This window comes from Hoplias malabaricus, chromosome 3, assembly GCF_029633855.1.
Source record: "Hoplias malabaricus isolate fHopMal1 chromosome 3, fHopMal1.hap1, whole genome shotgun sequence".
NCBI classification, from domain to species: Eukaryota; Metazoa; Chordata; class Actinopteri; order Characiformes; family Erythrinidae; genus Hoplias; species Hoplias malabaricus.
Genome location: NC_089802.1, coordinates 26,364,556 through 26,383,548, shown reverse-complemented (window position 1 = coordinate 26,383,548; position 18,993 = coordinate 26,364,556). Strand labels below are relative to the sequence as shown.

The following is an 18,993-nucleotide window of genomic DNA, read 5'->3' as shown; positions in this document are numbered from 1 at the left end:
CTTTGCCAGTGTGTGTGTGTGTGTGTGTGTGTCACCTGCTGCATCCAGGTGCTGAAGGACCTCTGCCAGGAGTCTCTCTTCTCAAGGTGGAGATAGGTGTTGAAAAGGATCAGGTAAATGTAGCGTTCCAGGTACTGAACACTTCTCAACAATAGAGTCCGGCTCTCCTCTTCACTCTTACTGCTCTTCATCTACAACACACACACACACACACACACACTTTAAATCTCTTGTGTCAAGTCCACATCCCAGCGATTAGAGCTGCATGGCTTCTAGTGCCCCCTACAGACCGTGTAAAAGCACCTAGGAGGACCACACCAATATATCGTCACTGTGTAATGAAAAATATTCACCTCCAAAACAATAACTTTACAGGAGAAGGTAATTTTGGAGCGTTTCTATTGGTTCATTTATTGTCAGATTTACAAACAGTGTGAAGCACAGCTACTGTGTTCAGATGATGCAGTAAACTACACACACACATCCACGAGACATTGCTGTGAGGATTTGATGGCATGCAGCCAGAGATGTGTTCCCATTTCCACTGCAGAGGAGTAGCAGGTAGGTAACAGACTATGGACCGCTCATTTCCCTCTTCTCACTGACCAAGAACGTGTGTGTCTGTCTGTGTGTGTGTGTGTGTATGTGTACATAAGTGTCCTGATTACACTGAGTGCCCTGTACTCCTGGGGGTCTAGGAATGTGTGTGTGTGTGTATATATGAGAATGAGAAGGGTTCAGTTTTCACACATGGCTTCCACACGCTGGCACCACGAAGATCCAGACGCACAATGTGTGAGTGAATAAAGACTTGGCTCCCCAACACACACACAGAGAGAACCATAACCACAGACTTCACAATACAGTCTGAAACAGTAGGAGAGCAGGAGTATGGGCAGTATTCATCTATTCCTGTTGCCCTGTGTGTGTGTGTGATTTCAGAGAGGAAGTGTGTGTGTGTGTGTGTGTGTATCTGAACACACACACACCCCTACATTCCATCCATCTGGGCAGAGAGCAGAAGCAAACTCTTTCCATCAGCAATTCAAAAATTCAGTTCTGTATAGTTTCTCTCTCTCTCTCTCTCTCGTGTTGTAAGCCCGTCATCTCCCTCCTGTAGTGTGAGAAGTGTGTGTAAGTGACAGAAAAAGCAGACTGCAGTAATTACAGGAAATAACACACACTCAGACGGCTGACCAGACGGGCAGAAAACACACCGGAGGACCAGTCAGGCAAAAAGGAGCAGGCACTTACAGATGTGCGTGATATGTGAAGGTACAGCATCTGCACAGCTGTGGATCAAAGCTAATGAAACAAAACAGACACACACACAGTAACGTCCAAAATGATCATTTTAAGTTCAAAGTTGCTACAGAAACAGAGATTGAGTTTCAAATCACTGAATCACTGGCTGAGAGTCGATATGAGTGACTCCCAGACAACAGCAGTAAACAGGCGGAGCACTTTCCTGTTTTTGTTTCTTTGTGACTTCTGATTTAAAATAACTGGTCATTTACTTGTCTTTCACTTTATATTTCTGTTGTGAAAACGAGACTGTCAACAAATATATTTCATCAGAGTTTCTGTGAACAAACTGAACACTGTCACTGGCTCCACTTTTCTCTGAAAGCTTTAGGCTTAAAGCAACAGTAGGTAGTATTTTTACCTTAAAATTATAGCACGAGGGAGGTGCGGGTTGTTTCCTACCCTCTTCCATAAGTTACATAGTGGAGTTTTGGCAGTACTGATACCGGAGTAGCAACCCACCCGCACCTCCCCTCCCCTCCCATCCATGATTCAGGACACTCTTCAAACTGCGGGGAGAACCCAGGAGGAAAATAAAAACAAAAAGATCTGAAGTGTTGCTCTTATTTAGAGACATTGCTGTTGTTGGCACTGGATGTTAACTGAGGTCAGACGCTAGGCCTGAAGCGTTGAGTTTAGGCTCATGTGGAGCTGCTCCAGAGCATCCCCTGTCTTTCCACTGTTTATAAATTACCCAGCACTGCAGCGGCGTTACACAGCCCAACTCTCTCATTAGAAAAATGTGTTTACAAACGTCTGGTTTTTACACACACACACACACACACACACACACACACACACACTAACACACTAACTAACACACACACACACACACACACACACACACACACACTAACACACTAACTAACACACACACACACACACACACACACACTCCAGCAGCCTGCTTCCTCGCTGTTCTCATAAGTGCTCATTAAACACAGACAGGGTCCACTCATAATGACCTCCACCACAGAACCACTGCAGGTTCCTCAGAGAACCCTCGGGTCAGACTGGACTCCACTGACCCATGCCCAATGGACACCACAAGCTCCATCTAAATTAATGGAAGAAAGAAAGAATGAACAAACAAAAGAAAAGACTTGACTCCAGCAGAACAGTGTCCCTCAGGGTGAGGGTAAGAAACCCAGGGGTCAACGAGTGTGGGGGTGAAGAACCGGCAGGGTCCTGAACTCCAAAAGGGACATCTCACACACACACAAACATTTTGAAAAAAGATGCAAAAAGGGCTTCCTGGACCTGAAACCCCCAACACCACTTTACAGGGGCCCTGTGTGTGTGTGTGTGTGTGTGTGTGTGTGTGTGTGTGTGTAAGAGATGAAAACAGATTCTTTAATGACTGTAACAGACCGGTTCTGCTGCAGATTTTCCAGCCACAGACACAACGGTGACGCACATGAGGAGCCAGACGCCTGCATGCATGAGTGTGTGTGTGTGTGTGAGAAAAAGAAAAAGAGTGTGTTAAATGACTGCTGTAAGTCCACACACTCCTCGTCAGTTTCAGCTGGAGACTCTTCATCGTAGTCCTGATGACGGCAGGAACTGCTCTGTTACTGTATTAAAGGGATATTCCACCACTATTTAAAATTCACCCTCCTCTCCTGCTCCTTTCCTCCATCCAGTCAGAGCTCAAACCAGGGCCTGTGTGAGAACCCTACGCTGTCGCGTGTGTTTACATGTGAGCATTGGTATCTGTGTCACTCTGCAATTACACAACCACACCACTAGGGCTGAATCGCCCTCCACCCTACGTAGTGCACAGTGTAGTGGAGTAGCACGCTGTTATAGAGCATATTTTATAATCTGTGAATTCACTATGTAGGGAGTAGCAAAGTCTTTGGTTTTTTTCCCCGAGGCATTTGTACTTCCTTTGTTCCACCTCTTTATTGGTTCAGTGGCATCCAAAGTCTCTGGCGGTGAACTGGCTGCCGTCTGAAGCTGAAGTGTGAGCCGGGTCTGTGTGTGGTGTGGGGGTGGAGTTATGGGTCAGCGCCGGGTTGATGAGCGTGAGCCGGGTCTGAGTGTGGCGTGGAGGTGGAGTTATGGGTCGGTGCTGGGTCGATGTGAGTTAGCCGGGTCTGAGTGTGGCATGGGGGTGGAGTTACTGGCTGACTCCAAGTCGATAAGCATGAGCCAGGTCTAAGTGAGGTGTGGGGGTGAAGGTACGGGTCGGCGCCTGGTGGATGAGCGTGAGCTGGGTCTGAGTGTGGCGTGAAGGTGGAGTTATGGGTTGGCGCCTAGTGGATGAGCATTAGCCGGGTCTGAGTGTGGCGTGGGGGTGGAGTTACAGGCTGGCGTCAGGTCGATGAGCATGAGCTGGGTCTAAGTGAGGCGTGGGGGTGGAGTTATGGGTCGACGCCTAGTGGATGAGCATTAGCCAGGTCTGAGTGTGGCATGGGGCTGGAGTTACGGGCTGGCGCCAGGTCGATGAGCGTGAGCTGGGTCTAAGTGAGGCGTGGGGATGGAGTTACGGGCTGGCGCCTAGTGGATGAGCATGAGCCGGGTCTGAGTGTGGCGTGGGGTTGGAGTTACGGGCCAGCACCGGGTCAATGAGCATGAGCCGGGTCTGAGTTTGCAGTGGGGGTGGAGTTACGGGTCGGTGCCTAGTGGATGAGCATGAGCCGGGTCTGAGTGTGGCGTGGGGGTGAAGTAACAGGCCGGCGCTGGGTCGATGAGCACGAGCCGGGTCTGAGTCGCTCTGATCGAAGCCTAATGACCAGGAGATAATTAACATCTTTAATTAGAAGCGCCCAGAGGACAGTGGCACATTTCTATTGACCACAGCTCTCCATCACACACAGGCCACTGACCGCTCCAGTTCACACAGCCCGGAGGGATTCAGCTGGAACAACGTTCTCATCCTGTACCTCTGTGATCGACTGGTAGTGACTGAACATGGCAAAAATGCCTGTTTTCATGCATTATGGGGACAATACACTCACTAACATCCACAAGTGTTAGACAGTCTGTAACACACTTAAGCTCCTGCTCGTGTGGACAATGTGTATAATCCATCCATCCATCCATTATCTGTAACCGCTTATCCAATTTAGGGTCGCGGGGGGTCCAGAGCCTACCTGGAATCATCGGGCGCAAGGCAGGAATACACCCTGGAGGGGATGCCAGTACTTCACAGGGAAACACAGACACACACACATTCACTCACACACTCACACCTACGGACACTTTCGAGTCGCCAATCCACCTGCAACGTGTGTTTTTGGACTGTGGGAGGAAACCGGAGCACCCGGAGGAAACCCACGCGGACACGGGGAGAACACACCAACTCCTCACAGACAGTCACCTGGAGCGGGAATCGAACCCACAACCTCCAGGCCCCTGGAGCTGTGTGACTGCGACACTACCTGCTGCGCCACCGTGCCGCCCATGTGTATAATCTCTACAGCGATTTTTTGTTGTTTGTTTTCACTCCTGGGGCTCCCCCAAGTGTAATTCATTTTTACAGCACTGTACAGAAATCAGTGTTTTCCTACCCTAACCAAAAGTTACACATTGCAGTTTCTCGGAGTAACAACTTTAATGTTACTTTAATGTCAAATGTGCACAAGAGGGGCGTAACACTGGAGAAGTAGAACTGTGTTCTCTGGAGCAATGGAGCTCCAGTCAAAATCTTCCGGGACACGTTACAGTACCAAAACCAGCAGCTGACCTTGCTTAGTTTTAAGATCTTGAATGCTATCAGATCCTTACAGCAAACACACTCTCGATTAACACCAGTCCATCAGAGCAGGATCAGAGCACTCCAGCTCGTCCCAAATGCGCTGATGCCACTCCAGGGAATGCAGTTCCACTGTGCTGGATGGTTCTGACCCCTCCGGTGAGCTGTTGGCATTGGGCAGGTGAAGCTGAGGAAGTGCCAAATGAGTGCAGACAGTGTAATAGTGGTTTAGAATTTAAAACAAATCGCAGATGCCTCAGAGTGTCATGTTTATAAATCAGCTGCTGTGTGTCGGAGTCCCACAGGAACAGTGTTCTCTGACCAAACCGAGCACATCCCGTCCTCGGAGCAGATGGGAGGGACATTACTGAGCTGTAAAAGTGGAGCTGTGCTTCTCTTTAACATGAGACAGGTTAATTTGAGAGGACTGAGATTCAGATGAGACACAGATGCTCAGATCTATGAGAAAATATCTGCTTGAACTCAGGATTGTTCTCAGAAAAGATGAAGATTAAGACCAGGGTGACAATGAGAGACAGAGACAGTGGGAGACAGAGACAGAGAGACAGATAGTGGGAGACAGTGGGAGAGAGACAGAGAGAGAGTGAGAGAGAGAGAGTGACAGTGGGAGACAGAGACAGAGAGAGACACAATGGGAGACAGACAGTGGGAGATAAAGAGAGAGAGACAGTGAGAGACAGAGACAGTGAGAAATGTTGAGAAAAACTCTTTCCCATATGAACTCTGGAGAATCTTTAGGGAAACTCTGGGGTGTCGGGTCCGAAGATGTCCAAGATCGGTTGTTCACACACACACTGCACAGTGGGAGATTTTCTGCGTGAGACGTGCTCTCGCAGCAGGAAATGAAACATGTGCTTTAGGCGTGGGGGCGGAGCCTGCACAGCGTGTGCAGGAGAAACTCCAGAATATTTCCCGCTCTGTTCTCACATGCGCTGACTCTGACTTCACCCAGAGTCATTACCGGGGCGAGGAGGATAAAGTCTGAGTAACGTCCGGGATGAATGTTTTCCCAAACACAGCTCCTCCGGGAAACCTGAGGAACATTCCTGGATCACCGCTCAGTGAGAAACTGAGACAATGAAGGGTGATATAGGGTGAGATTATAAGAGAATGAGACAGTGGGAAACACACACACACAGAAAGAGAGAGAGAGAGAGAGAGAGAGAGAGAGAGAGAGAGAGAGAGAGATGCACTGTTAGCGCTTTCCACCAAAAGAATTCTGGTTCTTGGACCGGCTCTGTTCTTGAACCTTGGTTCTATCCAGTGAAGCTGCCCGTGTTTCTACACGATTAGAGGGTACCCTCCAAACACAGCACCAGAAAAACACACAAACGGAGCATGTTCCTGTTTTATTTCCTAGTATTTATTTATATGAAATGGTGTAAATGACCGTGTCCAGCTCCTTTGGGGGATAACACTGTGTGTGAGGCTCTTAGCTCTTTCCTGAACTGAGCCTCCACATGTCCACGGACCACGTCACGGTTCACCCTGAGGAACCTACTGTACTTTAGTTCCAGGTAGGCACAAACTTTTCTGGTTCACAAACCAGTTTATGTCGGTGTAAACATGCCAATCAGTTTCAAATTTAGTTCACGAATTGAAACCGTTCTGGTTCCTCGTTGGTGGACAAGCGCTGAGAGAAAATGGGAGATGATGAGACACAGAGGGAGTCTTGCGAAAGACTAAAAGACAGACAGTGAAGGACAGTGGGAAACAGAGACAATGAAGGGCAGAGAGACATTGGGAGAGATTGGAAAAGAATGAGACAGTGGGAAGCAAAAGAGAGAGAGAGAGAGAGAAGAGAGAGGAGAGAAAATGGGAGACAGTGGAACAACGGTCCATTGTAACCTTGTTAAACAATAACTGCCCGGTGTCCAGAGAGAAATGACGTCAAAGACCTGACTCACAAACCCACTAACACACACACCCACACACACCCCTCACTCCCCACTGGGGTAAATCAGACGAACTAAAGCCCTCTCTGGTGTGAAAAATAAGGCTCAGAATCACACTGCTCCTCCTGGAGAGAAAAATCCACTGCAGTGACATCCACACCAACTCTCTGTGGAGGAAGAGGGCCATCTACATGAGAACAGTGTAACTGCAGCTAGTGAAGGGGTACTCCACCAATTTCAGATATTAACTAACCCTACCTGTCTGTAAGTGCAGATGATGATCTCTCGGAGGTGATAGTGCATCGGAGTCATGGTCTCACTGACAGAGTCCAGAGCCATGTCCACTTCCCTTTTCATCCGGTGACCATCAGGGAGAATCCTCACTAACCTCATTACCACCTGGAGAGAGAAAGAGAGAGAGAGAGAGAGAGAGAGAGAGAGAGAGAGAGAGAGAGAGAAAACACAGAGAGAGAGAGAGAGAGCACAGAGAGAGACCAGTACATCACTGTAATATTCTTATTTTTAAGTTGGCTTCGTCTCCATATTTGCAGCTTGATGGCACTGATGGGAATCTCTGCAGAAGTGTGTGTGTGTGTGTTCTCACTAAAGTGTGAAAGTGTGTCAGATCCTCTTACACCCCTCAAATCCACATGTCTGTGTTTCACTGTTTTCCAAAATTCTTTTTATTTTTACACCCGACAGAGCGGGTCGCCAACACAAGGGCCGTCCATGAGGAAAACAGGTTTAGTACAGAGTCTCGCACACATCCAGGCCACTAGGGGTCAGTGTAAAGGCTGTTTCACAACGAAATGGAGGAGAACTAATGCGTTGGAGGAAATGATCAGTGTAAGGGTCTGAGGGCCACACTGTGATGGTTATAATGTTTTGCTCAGTCTCCAGAACTCAGGTCTGTGGGGAGTTCTCGGTGTGCAGCCATCAGTGCAGTGCAACTCGGACAAGACCTGTTTTAGAGCTGAATAAATAAAAATAAATATGTATAATAATAAACCTAAAGGAATGAAAGTTACCTCAAACTCTCCTTTGGTGTATTTCGCATCAGGAACGCTGACGATCTCCTCTTCTGCAAATTCAGGGAACCCCTGAGAAACACCAGAACCTTGGTTACAAACATCACTCACGTCTCCACAGCAACATCAGCCTCACATCTCCACAGTACAGAAGCCTCAGACACTATTTTCATTAAAGCAACAGTAGGCAGTATTTACACTGTAAAATTCCAGCATCAGTATCATTGTGATGCTACACTGGGCTTAAGAGGGAGAACAGAGCCTATGTTTTTGCTGCTCTAGGTTTGGCACTGCAGAAACTGCACATTTGGTGGAGGGTAGAAAACCACCCCATCCTTTCTCTGCTCCCCTTCCACCTAGAGTTCAGCACAGTGCTGTAAAAGTGAATCACGTTCTGCACCTTTAAGGGGTGCCCAGGAGCAAAAACACCAAATTTGACCTAGTGTTACTTTAAATAAAAGAGATCAGGGGTTTCCAGAACTTCAGACCCTTCTCTCTCACCCAATTCTTCCTCACAGATAAACAACAATTCAAGCTTTCATCTTTAAGACAGAGGAGAGCATCACTCTCCACTCAGCTTCAGAATGGAGAGTGCCAAGAGTCCGCGGGAGGGATCTAAAGACCTCCAGCATTGAGCAGCGTGCCCACCCCGGGACGTACGTTAAAGTGCCAGAGCGTGAGGGTGGCGATGGTCATGGCCGTGGTGCTGCGCCCTTTTCCGTTCGAACAGTTAAACACAAACGCAGCTCGAGAATCCTCCGCCAAGACACTTTTCATCGCTTCCAGGAGACTGTCAAAGTCCTGCAACACACACACACACACACACTACAACTCACTGACAAACGGTTCTTGGTACAGCAGACACAGAGAGAAAGACATGGATGGATGGAAAGAGGGAGAAATGGAGAGATAAATGATAGATTTAGAGATGGATGGATGGATGGATATAGGAGAAATGAATGGACAGAGAGACAAATGAATGAATAAATGAACTAATGTATTCACAGATGACAAGAGGGAGGGAGGGATGGAGGAATGAGAGAGGGGTGTGTAAAGGACGTGTACAGTGAGTGATTTTCACAGAACCCCAAACACCACTAGGATACTGTATTAGGATATCTGTATTAAACCTGTACTGAACACTTCAGACCACTAGAGGTCACCACCGCCTCCACAACTCAGTCCCCACCAGCCACTTCATTATAAACACACTGTGTGTGTGTGTGTGTGTGTGTGTGTGTGTGTGTGTGTGTGTGTGTGTGTGTGTGTGTGTGTACCAGTTCTGTAGGGGCGGTACACTCTGGGAGAGGGATGCGAGTGAACTCCAGTCCCTGGTGAACACTACTGTGTTGGTCAAATATTTCCTGTAGAGTTTTACAGCTTTTAAACATCTTCATTTGTTTCTCCGTCTCCAGAGTCACCTCCAACCACTTCTGAGCTCTCAGTATCTCCTCTTTCAGAGCCGTCTCCAACCTCTGACACACACACACACACACACACACACACACACACAAAGGTTTTAGAGCCCCCTCCTGGCGGGACCCTGCAGGCAGATCAGCAGTAAGCAGCCATCCCCGAGTGCAGTTGTATGTGTGAATGCTGAATGCCATCAAATCCTCACAACAGCGGTGCTCGGCCGTACCTCTATGTCCTTGGCCAGCGCAGAGTGGAGGGAGATGTGCTGGTCGAGTTGAGAAGGCTCTCGGGGAGAAAACATCTGTCCATTAGCCTCCAACACCAGCTCGTCCTGGACATTCACCCACAGCACGCTCTGGTGCTTCCTCTTCTCATCTTTCAGATACAATATCACTGTCTCTGCAGCCTGGAGAGAGAGAGAGAGAGAGAGAGAGAGAGAGAGAGAGAGAGAGAGAGAGAGAGAGAGAGAGAGAGAGAGAGAGAGAGAAAGAGAGAGAGAGAAAGGGGTATGGCAGAGACGTTTGTGACGTATTAGTGAGATATGAAAGAGTTATGGGGGTATGAAAGAGACATAGAGGAGATATTAAAAAGATACGAGACAGATATGGTAGAGACATTTGTGACATGAGACCAGAGAGAGAGAGAGAGAGAGAGAGAGAGAGAGAGAGAGAGAGAGAGAGAGAAGAGACCGACCAGAGACAAAGGGAGAGGCAGAGAGAGACCAAATGGAGAGAGAAAGAGAGAGAACGGAGGGACCATAGAGAGAAACATGTACCACCCCGCCACCCTCACCCTGACCTCAGTGGTGGGCTGTGCCATGCCGTACACCGCCAGCTTGGGCACGCGCCGGAAATTCGCCACCTTCATCTCCTTCACAGTGCTCAGTACGTCAGGGGCCAGGTACTCTTCAGACACCTGCAGGGGACACGGGAGCAGCTGCACATGAGCCTAAAAAACCACGCTCAATGCCAAGTATCCACCAAAGGGGTGTAACCCTCCCCCCTGCATCACAGAGGAGCTGTATTCTCTGGAGTGACAGAGCACCACCCAGTTCCTCCAGCATCAGCAACTGACCTCACTGGTGTTGATGTGGCTGGATACCTTCAAACCCTGAACATTGCTGTGAGATGAAACACTGGACACCTGGGTGGGGACTTGAACCCCGATCTGGGACCACTACCCGTATGATAATTGTGTTTTATGGAAAAAATTCCATAATTAATAGATTTATTTAGAATAATAATAATAATTAATAATACAACAAAATATTATTATTTATCAATATGTAATTAATTAAAATAATGAAAGATAATTGATAGCATCTGTTCTGGGTCATGACTGGTCTCTCACCAGAACTCTGGCTCCTTTAGTGATGAGGTCCGCAGGAGCCCTGATCTCTGATTGGTCGATGCAGGACAGGAGGCGGTACACCCAGGCATTTGAGCACATCCATTGGCTGAAGTTACAGGCAAATGCCAACGGATACTGCAACACACACACACACACACACACACACACACACACACACACACACACACACACACACACACACACACGTAATTCTAAACTTCTGATTCCATGCCTGTCACAGGTAAATGTGCAATCAGTAATTTTCTACACTTGATTCTACACTGATTCTGCCTCACGCTATGAAACGGTCTTCACACTGACACCTAGTGGAGACTCTGTACTTAATTCATAGTGGGAAATATGACTGACAGCACCTTTAAAACTACTCTGATTGAATTCTCCTCATGAGTAAAAGTCTGGGATTTAAACAAAGTGAGAGAGGGTTGTAGTGAAATGTTTGGCTATAGAGAAACTAATGTAAATATTAGCAGTGTGTGTGTGTGTGTGTGTACGTACCTGTTGGTGTAAATATGCGTTGAACAGTATCAGATAAACGTAACGCTCCAGACTCTGCAGTGCCCTCTGAAGGAAGTACAGTTTAGTGCTGTTCCCCTACAATAAAAACACAACAATCCATTTACACACACACACACACACACACACACACACACACACACACACACACACACACACACACACACACACACCAGGTTGGCTGTTGGTGTTTTTTGTATGATATCCAGGTGGTTGCTAGGGTGTTGCTAGGGTTTTCAAGATGGTTGCTAGGTGATTACTATGGTATTCCATGTGGTTGCTAGGGTGTGATAAATGTCTCTGACCTGAGACTGATAATCCTCTCCAATGGCCTCCAGTTTCTTCTTGTTCTCGTAAATGGCTCCTTTGATGTCGTGCATTTCAGAGCACAGCTCGATCGCCCGGTCCACCTTAAAAACCCACAGAGAACATAAACAACCACCTTAAAGGATTTTTTAGCTTTCAAATGTAACTCTTCAAAAACTAATTTCTGTTAAAAATGAAAGAAGTGAATTAAATCTTTGATAAACTATTCTTTAATTTTGAGGCTACAATGTTAAAATATTTTTTCTTGATAAAAGTTGACCACTGACCTCCTCGACGATCTGCTGACCGTTGGGCAGTTTGCTGATGAGGTTCTGGACGATCTGGAACTGAGCTTTGGGTTCGGACTTCATTGTGTCCTCAGTTCTGCAATCGACCTCAGGGTCAGTTTTTTTAAACTCTCTAACGTTAACTAATATATAAACTGCCAGCTCTAAGAGATGTAAGTTAATTACAACAGTGATAACAATAAATATCAACAACAACAAACACGAGTATTAATTCTAAAGGTATAATAACAACAACAACAACAATAACAATAATAATAATAATTGATTTTGTTGTATTATTTACATTTAGAGAAAGAGAGAGATAGCGACACCCACTGTTCAAACTAGTGATCTTTGTAATATGGAGGAATGACTTAAAGCAACAGTAGGTAAACTATTTACCTTAAATTTACAGCTTCAAAATCATTGTGGTGCTCCACTGAGCTGTAAAAGGGAGAATAGCTACTCTAGGCTAAGTACTTCAGAAACTGCACTATGTTATTTTGGTGTATGTTACTCTCCTGCTTGATTTCAGGACAGTGCTGGAAAAGTGAATTCCACTCTGCAACTCTAAGGGGAGCCCAGGAGCAAAAACACCAAACCTTACCTAGTTCTGCTTTAAGCTGCACCCCGTTCTACCTTTAATTCAGTTAAATATTATTAAATATTAGATATTATTCTTACTGTGTGTCAGTAGGTGAAGGAGGAGGCGGAGACTGTGGAGTGGGCGGAGCTCCTGTCAATCGTTCCATCACCAGAGACCCCAAAATCATCCCCAGATTAGTTCGACCCACTCCAACCTGACAACTGAACAACAGAGCAGGAAGAGGAGAGGAAACATCCCTCCGCAGAGAGAGAGAGGGATTCTCCTACAGAGAGAGAGAGAGAGTGTCAAAGAGAGAGAGTCAGAGAGGGGAGAGAGAGAGTCAGAGAGGAGAGAGAGAGAGAGACAGAAAGAGAGTCAGAGAGAGACAGAAAAAGAGTCAGAGAGAGAGAGAGAGAGACAGAAAGAGAGTCAGAGAAAGAGAGAGAGAGAGACAGAAAGAGAGTCAGAGAGAGAGAGAGACAGAAAGAGAGAGAGAGAGAGAGTGTTTAACAATGTTCAGAGTGAATCCCATTTCTCTGTTTTTGTAGGTGGTCAGTTCTTGTTGGGAAATAAACTCAAAATAATCTTTTCTGCTTTAAAAACTAACAATTATAACAATTGTACTGGCGTAGATTAACCTAGGGTTAATATGTTCTGAACCTTTTCTTCACAACAAGCAGAACACAACACAAGTAGCAGCTGATATTATTCCACAGAGCAGTTCAGAGGAACACACTCCTGACTAAAGCCCAGAGGTGATTGGACAGGAGCTCTTACCCTCAATACATTCACAAAGGTATCAAACTGTTCCTCCATCGGAGCGCCCTCCACTGGCAGAGGCAGTCTGTAGTACCTGCAGGAGATTAATCAAAATCAATCACGTTCAATCGCTTAATCAACATTATCAATACTCTAATGGCACATTTCCACTGAAGGGTCCCTACTCCGCTCGGCTCTACTTGACTTTCCTGCACCTCCACCAGGTAAATCAGGTGGTTCTGGAAGCGGGTTCTGGTTTAGTGGCTGTTCTCTCGTGGTCCAGAGAGAGTTGTCACTCTATGCCACGCAACGCAGATGTCCAGTAGAGACAAGTAGAGTTCGGTAGAGTCCAGTAGAGTTTGAACCACGCAGTGGAAAGTGCCATAACCTTGCTAATCGTATCAGTTAACAATGCTCAGGTAGTAATTACTCACCTGTAGGCAGGTAAGGTGAAGAGTGGTCTCTTGTAGACCTCCTCCGTGACGTGGATGTCCTCTTCGCAGCAGATAGAAATCTTCTGTGGCTCGTCTTTGAAGTGCTCGATGTCATTGTAGACGTAGAACACGTTCTCGTTCAGACGAGCGAAGTCATGCAGCTGCAAATGAAGAGATCCAAGTTTAAATCACGAGGAAAGGGAAAGAACCAATCACAGTGTAGGGGACATGTTTCCACGGACAAGCTGAGAGTGGTGGAGGACGTGTGGCTAATGACCGCTCTCAGGGGCAGTGTGTTGAGGAAGGTGTATTTAAGAGTGTGTGGGGGTGATTACTGACACTCCTTCCTCCTCAGGATCTGAAGGGAAGCCTCTCTGACCTCTTTCCTGATGCTGAGCTCCAGGTTCTCCACTGGAACCTCCTTGCTGAGGCTGTGCAGGTTCTCATGAAGGTTCTCCTTCCTACGAGGGGTGTACGGAACAAAGTTGTCCTCCACACGCAAAAACAACAACGGTTCCTCTCGCAGGCAGAACAAAATCACCTCCTACACAGAACCAGAGAGAGAGAGATCAGAGAGTCAGATAAAGGAATAAAATAGTAATTATATAAATATATATATAAACCAACATTTGACTTTACTTTCATTTTCGATATGAGAGAATTCAGCACCCCTGTGCCGTGTGTGTGTTTCTGTGTGTGTGTGTGTGTGTGTGTGCCAGCTCTTACCTCATGTCCTTGGCTCTGCAGCTTGGACAGGACCTGTTTGAAACCAGCCAGGCTGGGCTGCCCCATTCCAAACAGAGGGAAACTTCCTCGACTCTGGCGGAAATTAGGAGCTCCGCAGGAAGCAGCTGTGTTTAGGACATCAGCCTTAGTGAAGACGTCTAGAACCATGAAGTAGGAACCCTGCAGAAGAACACACACAAATTAAAAACCACAGAGAGGGGAGGAGGCATTAAAGAGTATATATATTTTACTCAAACACAGGATGTTTCCTAGCTCCTCTTCTCCAATCAGAGTCCATGAAACTGTGATCCAGAGCAGTGACACGCTGTGTGTGTGTGTATACGTTACCTGCACCAGGTAGTGTTCAGGCATGGTGTCCGAGATGCGCCCCACTTTGTAATGCGTCCTCGGCAGTTCATCGTGGATCTGGAACTCCTGTCTGCAGTTATACCTGAGGACACATCAATCACACCTTTACAGGTGAATCCCATCAGAGAGTAAACACATGACACACACTCAGCCCCCGACTCACACACCGCACAGCTCTGAGCTCAGAGACAGAGAGAGAGAGAGACAATCCTGATGAAGAGAATAAAGATCTGAGGGGGATGATTTACTTGAGACTTTCACACACCAGGACTGAGCACACACACACACAAACACACGTCTCTGTTGGTTATATATGGTGTGTGATGTGGGTGGAACATCTCACATCAGTGTCACTCTGCAGAGGAACAGAACTGTGAGTGCTAACGCTAATGCAAACACTAATGCAAACAGTGCATTACAGCCCGCTGAGAGTGTGTGTTTAAACTGTGTGTGTGTGTGTGCGTGTGTCTTACGTGATAACGACAGGGGCCACTTTATTAGTGATGATGGACTTGGCCCTGCTGTTGTGGATGCTGACCGTCTGGAAGGAGGCTTGGCCTAGCATCTGCCTGCTGTCTGTCATCCTGTTGCCGTGGAAACTCTCAGGCGTGGTTGCAGGGGCAGCACTGGCAGTTGTACCCATAATCCTCTAGCAGCTGTCAATCACACAAAGAATCATATAAGACCACAGCTCAACACTCAGAGAACACTAACCACTCTGTAGACTCAGCTCAACACACTCACAGGAGAGTGGTTAGTGTTCTCCTCTGAGCGTGTTGAGCTGTGTGTACAGAGTGGTTAGTGTTCTCCTCTGAGACTCTTCAGCTCTTTCCTTCCTCTGCTCTTCCTGTGTGTGTCCTGTGCACGCTTCCTGCAGCTGGGAGCTGTTCCCTGTGTGAAGCGTTTGTGCAGAACCCCCCTCTCCTTCACTAACACACACACCGTCCAACCCCCCCTCACCCAACTCTCCTCTCTACGCCAGCGGAATCACAATCACACTGCTCTCACACACAGACCCCAAGCCTGAGAGAGGGGACCCCGGGACAGACTGGTACAGCTCACAGGAGACATCAGACATCCCCTCGCCCCTGTTTCAACCTGTGTCTCACACATGCAGCCAACCAGGGGGCAGTGTAGCCTCTGTTTCTTTATAGGGAGGAATATCAGTTGACAAATTCACTAATGCATCTTTAAAGTAATACACGTGCTGAGACACAGGCAGGGTCACGCACGCACACACATAGGCAGAGACGCCCACGCACACACATAGGCAGAGACGCCCACGCACACACATAGGCAGAGACGCCCACGCACACACATACACACACACGCACGCACGCACACACATAGGCAGAGACGCCCACGCACACACATAGGCAGAGACGCCCACGCACACACATAGGCAGAGACGCCCACGCACACACATAGGCAGAGACGCCCACGCACACACATAGGCAGAGACGCCCACGCACACACATAGGCAGAGACGCCCACGCACACACATAGGCAGAGACGCCCACGCACACACATAGGCAGAGACGCCCACGCACACACATAGGCAGAGACGCCCACGCACACACATAGGCAGAGACGCCCACGCACACACATAGGCAGAGACGCCCACGCACACACATAGGCAGAGACGCCCACGCACACACATAGGCAGAGACGCCCACGCACACACATAGGCAGAGACGCCCACGCACACACATAGGCAGAGACGCCCACGCACACACATAGGCAGAGACGCTCACGCACACAGACACACAGGCAGGGTCATGCACGCACACACAGACAGGGTCACCCCTACAGAGACACAGGCAGAGACACACACGCACACACAGGCAGAGACCTGCACGCACACAGGCAGAGACACGCACGCACACACAGGCAGGGTCACACATGCACAGTGCTAAAACCATGTGCAGACGTCTGTAATGAAGCTGGACGCTCTGAAGCATGAGTCTCAGGTCACCAGGCCCAAAGCTAAGTGGGGGATACAGGAGAAGAACTCCTCCCAGCACCAGCCCCAAGGGGAGGGAACAGTGGAACCGCGTTCTCTGGAGAGAAACCCCGAGACGAGTGGAGAGTGTGATCCAGAAAAAACTGTGTCTCTGAAACCAGAACTTTATCATCAGACCAAACAGAATCTCAGAGAACCATTTTGTAGTGGTTCTGTGCCTCAGCTCAGAGAACCGTTCTGTAGTGGTTCTGTGTTTTGCTCAGAGAACCGTTCTGTTTCAGCCGGAATCAAAGCTGAAATCAGGACGATCAGAACGGTGTTCTGCTTCAGAAACACACCCTCCACTGTCAGCCCCCGCAGCCCGGAACACCCCGCTTCCTCCTGCACTTCCTCCTGCACTTCCGCCCCTACACCACACACACACAACTAATATCACTGTAACACAACACTACACTAACACAGCACTTCCTCCTGCACGTCCACTACTACACCACACATCCTCAGCAACTACACAACTACACAACAACTACACCACACTACCATAACACCCACAGCACTAACAGCAGTAATGGCAGTAACACCTGTGCTGATCCGTTACAGTGGCCCCAGATAAACACACACCATGGTGACACTTGTGTAAATGATGATGGCACTGATCGTGCGCTTGTTTTTATTTCTGATTATTAATGGATTACTATTCTTACACAACACAACTACCACCGTACATCCCTCACACCCCTTACATCACCCCGACGTCCCGTCCATAACAACATTACACAACTGCAATAACATCAACGTTCACGCACCCAAGCCCCTGCCCACCCTCTGTGTGTGTATGTGTGTGTATATGTGTGTGTGTGTGGGGGGGGGGGGGGGGGGGCTGTCACGTGAGTGCTGAGGGTACTGTTTCAGTGTGAGGCGACATGATGTGTCAGTGAGAGTAGAGGAGGACATCTACCTTCACCCGCACTATCCACCATTACACCACTGTCCACCTCCTGCACCAGACCTCATCTAACATCTTTTTAGACTTTGGGTGGAACACACACACACACACACTATGTTTAAACCCCAGGAATAGAACCAGACAATCTCCTAACGTCTCATTTAGACATAGCTTTAAATAAGACACTCCTGTACCAGAGCCCTGAAATACACACAAACACACACACACACACACACACACACACACACACACACACACACACACTCTTTATAGGTTATAGTATATATTAAAGCAACTCTAGGTATTATTTTTACCTTAAAATTACAGTCTCTAAATCATTGTGATGCTCCACTGACGTGTAACAGAGAGAGCAGGGCTCTCTACTCTGAGCTAAGCACTGCAGAAACCGCACTATGTAACTTTAGTATGGGGGGGTTAGGAAAACTGAAAAGCCACAGAGCCCACACCTCAGCATCACTCAGACTCCTGAGAAATGATACTTCATTTACTGGTTCATGTTTTAAGGTGTTTTGGCTAAATATAAATTTTATATATATTCACAAACTCACCCACACACAGATTGCCCCTGACACTGAAAGATAAATTAGTGACTGTCGCTGATAGGATTTTTCTCAGGGAATTAAAATAAATAAAATGAATAAACCAGTGATCTCTGATTATATCTGTGTTCAGCTTGTATTCGCGCCGTCGCTAAAAACACACTCAGATTAACTGCGAGTGAAGAGAGTTAAGCCGCTTTATCAGGATTTGTCTGTTATTAAAGATTCAGCTCCCAGAACCCTTCATGAGGAACTAAGACTGTACGGACCGAGAGAGGCACCGCCACGCCCCGACAGCTGTGTTGTGTAGCGGTGTGTTAGGGCTAGGCTCATGTGCAGCTGCTTCACGGTCAGTGAAACTCAGAAAACAGAAACTCCAGCTTCCCAGGGCCACGGCTGTCGGAGAGAGAGGAGACAGAGGCAGACGGAGGAACCTCGTCCCAGTCTCCAGCTGAGGCTCTGAGCAGCGGAGGACAAGGAGCAGTAAAACTATTTTTAAAAAAAGACATCTATAATTTATGAGGTTTTCCTCCAGACGGCGGCTCCCAACTGTATCCTCCACGTCACGAGAAAACACACACACATACACACTTCAATATCGTCCCTGTTCAGAGAAAACCCTGTATCTGTGTGTGTGTGTGTGTGTGTAGTTACTGCATCACCTTAACACAGCAGCTGTCCTTCACACTGTGTGTAAATTTCGTGATGAATCGACCAATAGAAATGCTCCAAAATGACTCTGAATATCATCTTTTTACTTTGACTTCCACTGAGAGTTAAGACCTTTCCTTCTCTGTTTGTTAGACAC

General features: G+C 47.6%; 1 protein-coding gene across 2 annotated transcripts in view; it reads right to left on the bottom strand.

Moving 5' to 3' along the window:
* pald1a (phosphatase domain containing paladin 1a) overlaps positions 1 to 18,993 on the bottom strand; it is a 32,828-nt gene that overhangs the window by 5,061 nt on the left and 8,774 nt on the right. For both annotated transcript variants that reach the window (XM_066666437.1, XM_066666438.1), the window contains exons 2-19: positions 15,190 to 15,372; positions 14,696 to 14,798; positions 14,348 to 14,527; positions 14,001 to 14,165; positions 13,622 to 13,782; positions 13,206 to 13,281; positions 12,527 to 12,711; positions 11,843 to 11,939; positions 11,555 to 11,659; positions 11,232 to 11,327; positions 10,716 to 10,850; positions 10,164 to 10,280; positions 9,592 to 9,771; positions 9,227 to 9,424; positions 8,610 to 8,750; positions 7,950 to 8,021; positions 7,180 to 7,320; positions 36 to 191 (exon numbers count right to left, since the gene is read on the bottom strand). In XM_066666437.1, the coding sequence (XP_066522534.1) occupies positions 36 to 191; positions 7,180 to 7,320; positions 7,950 to 8,021; positions 8,610 to 8,750; positions 9,227 to 9,424; positions 9,592 to 9,771; positions 10,164 to 10,280; positions 10,716 to 10,850; positions 11,232 to 11,327; positions 11,555 to 11,659; positions 11,843 to 11,939; positions 12,527 to 12,711; positions 13,206 to 13,281; positions 13,622 to 13,782; positions 14,001 to 14,165; positions 14,348 to 14,527; positions 14,696 to 14,798; positions 15,190 to 15,359 (2,478 nt within the window). In that variant the 5' untranslated portion in view covers positions 15,360 to 15,372. The remainder of the gene's footprint in view (positions 1 to 35; positions 192 to 7,179; positions 7,321 to 7,949; positions 8,022 to 8,609; positions 8,751 to 9,226; positions 9,425 to 9,591; positions 9,772 to 10,163; positions 10,281 to 10,715; positions 10,851 to 11,231; positions 11,328 to 11,554; positions 11,660 to 11,842; positions 11,940 to 12,526; positions 12,712 to 13,205; positions 13,282 to 13,621; positions 13,783 to 14,000; positions 14,166 to 14,347; positions 14,528 to 14,695; positions 14,799 to 15,189; positions 15,373 to 18,993) is intronic.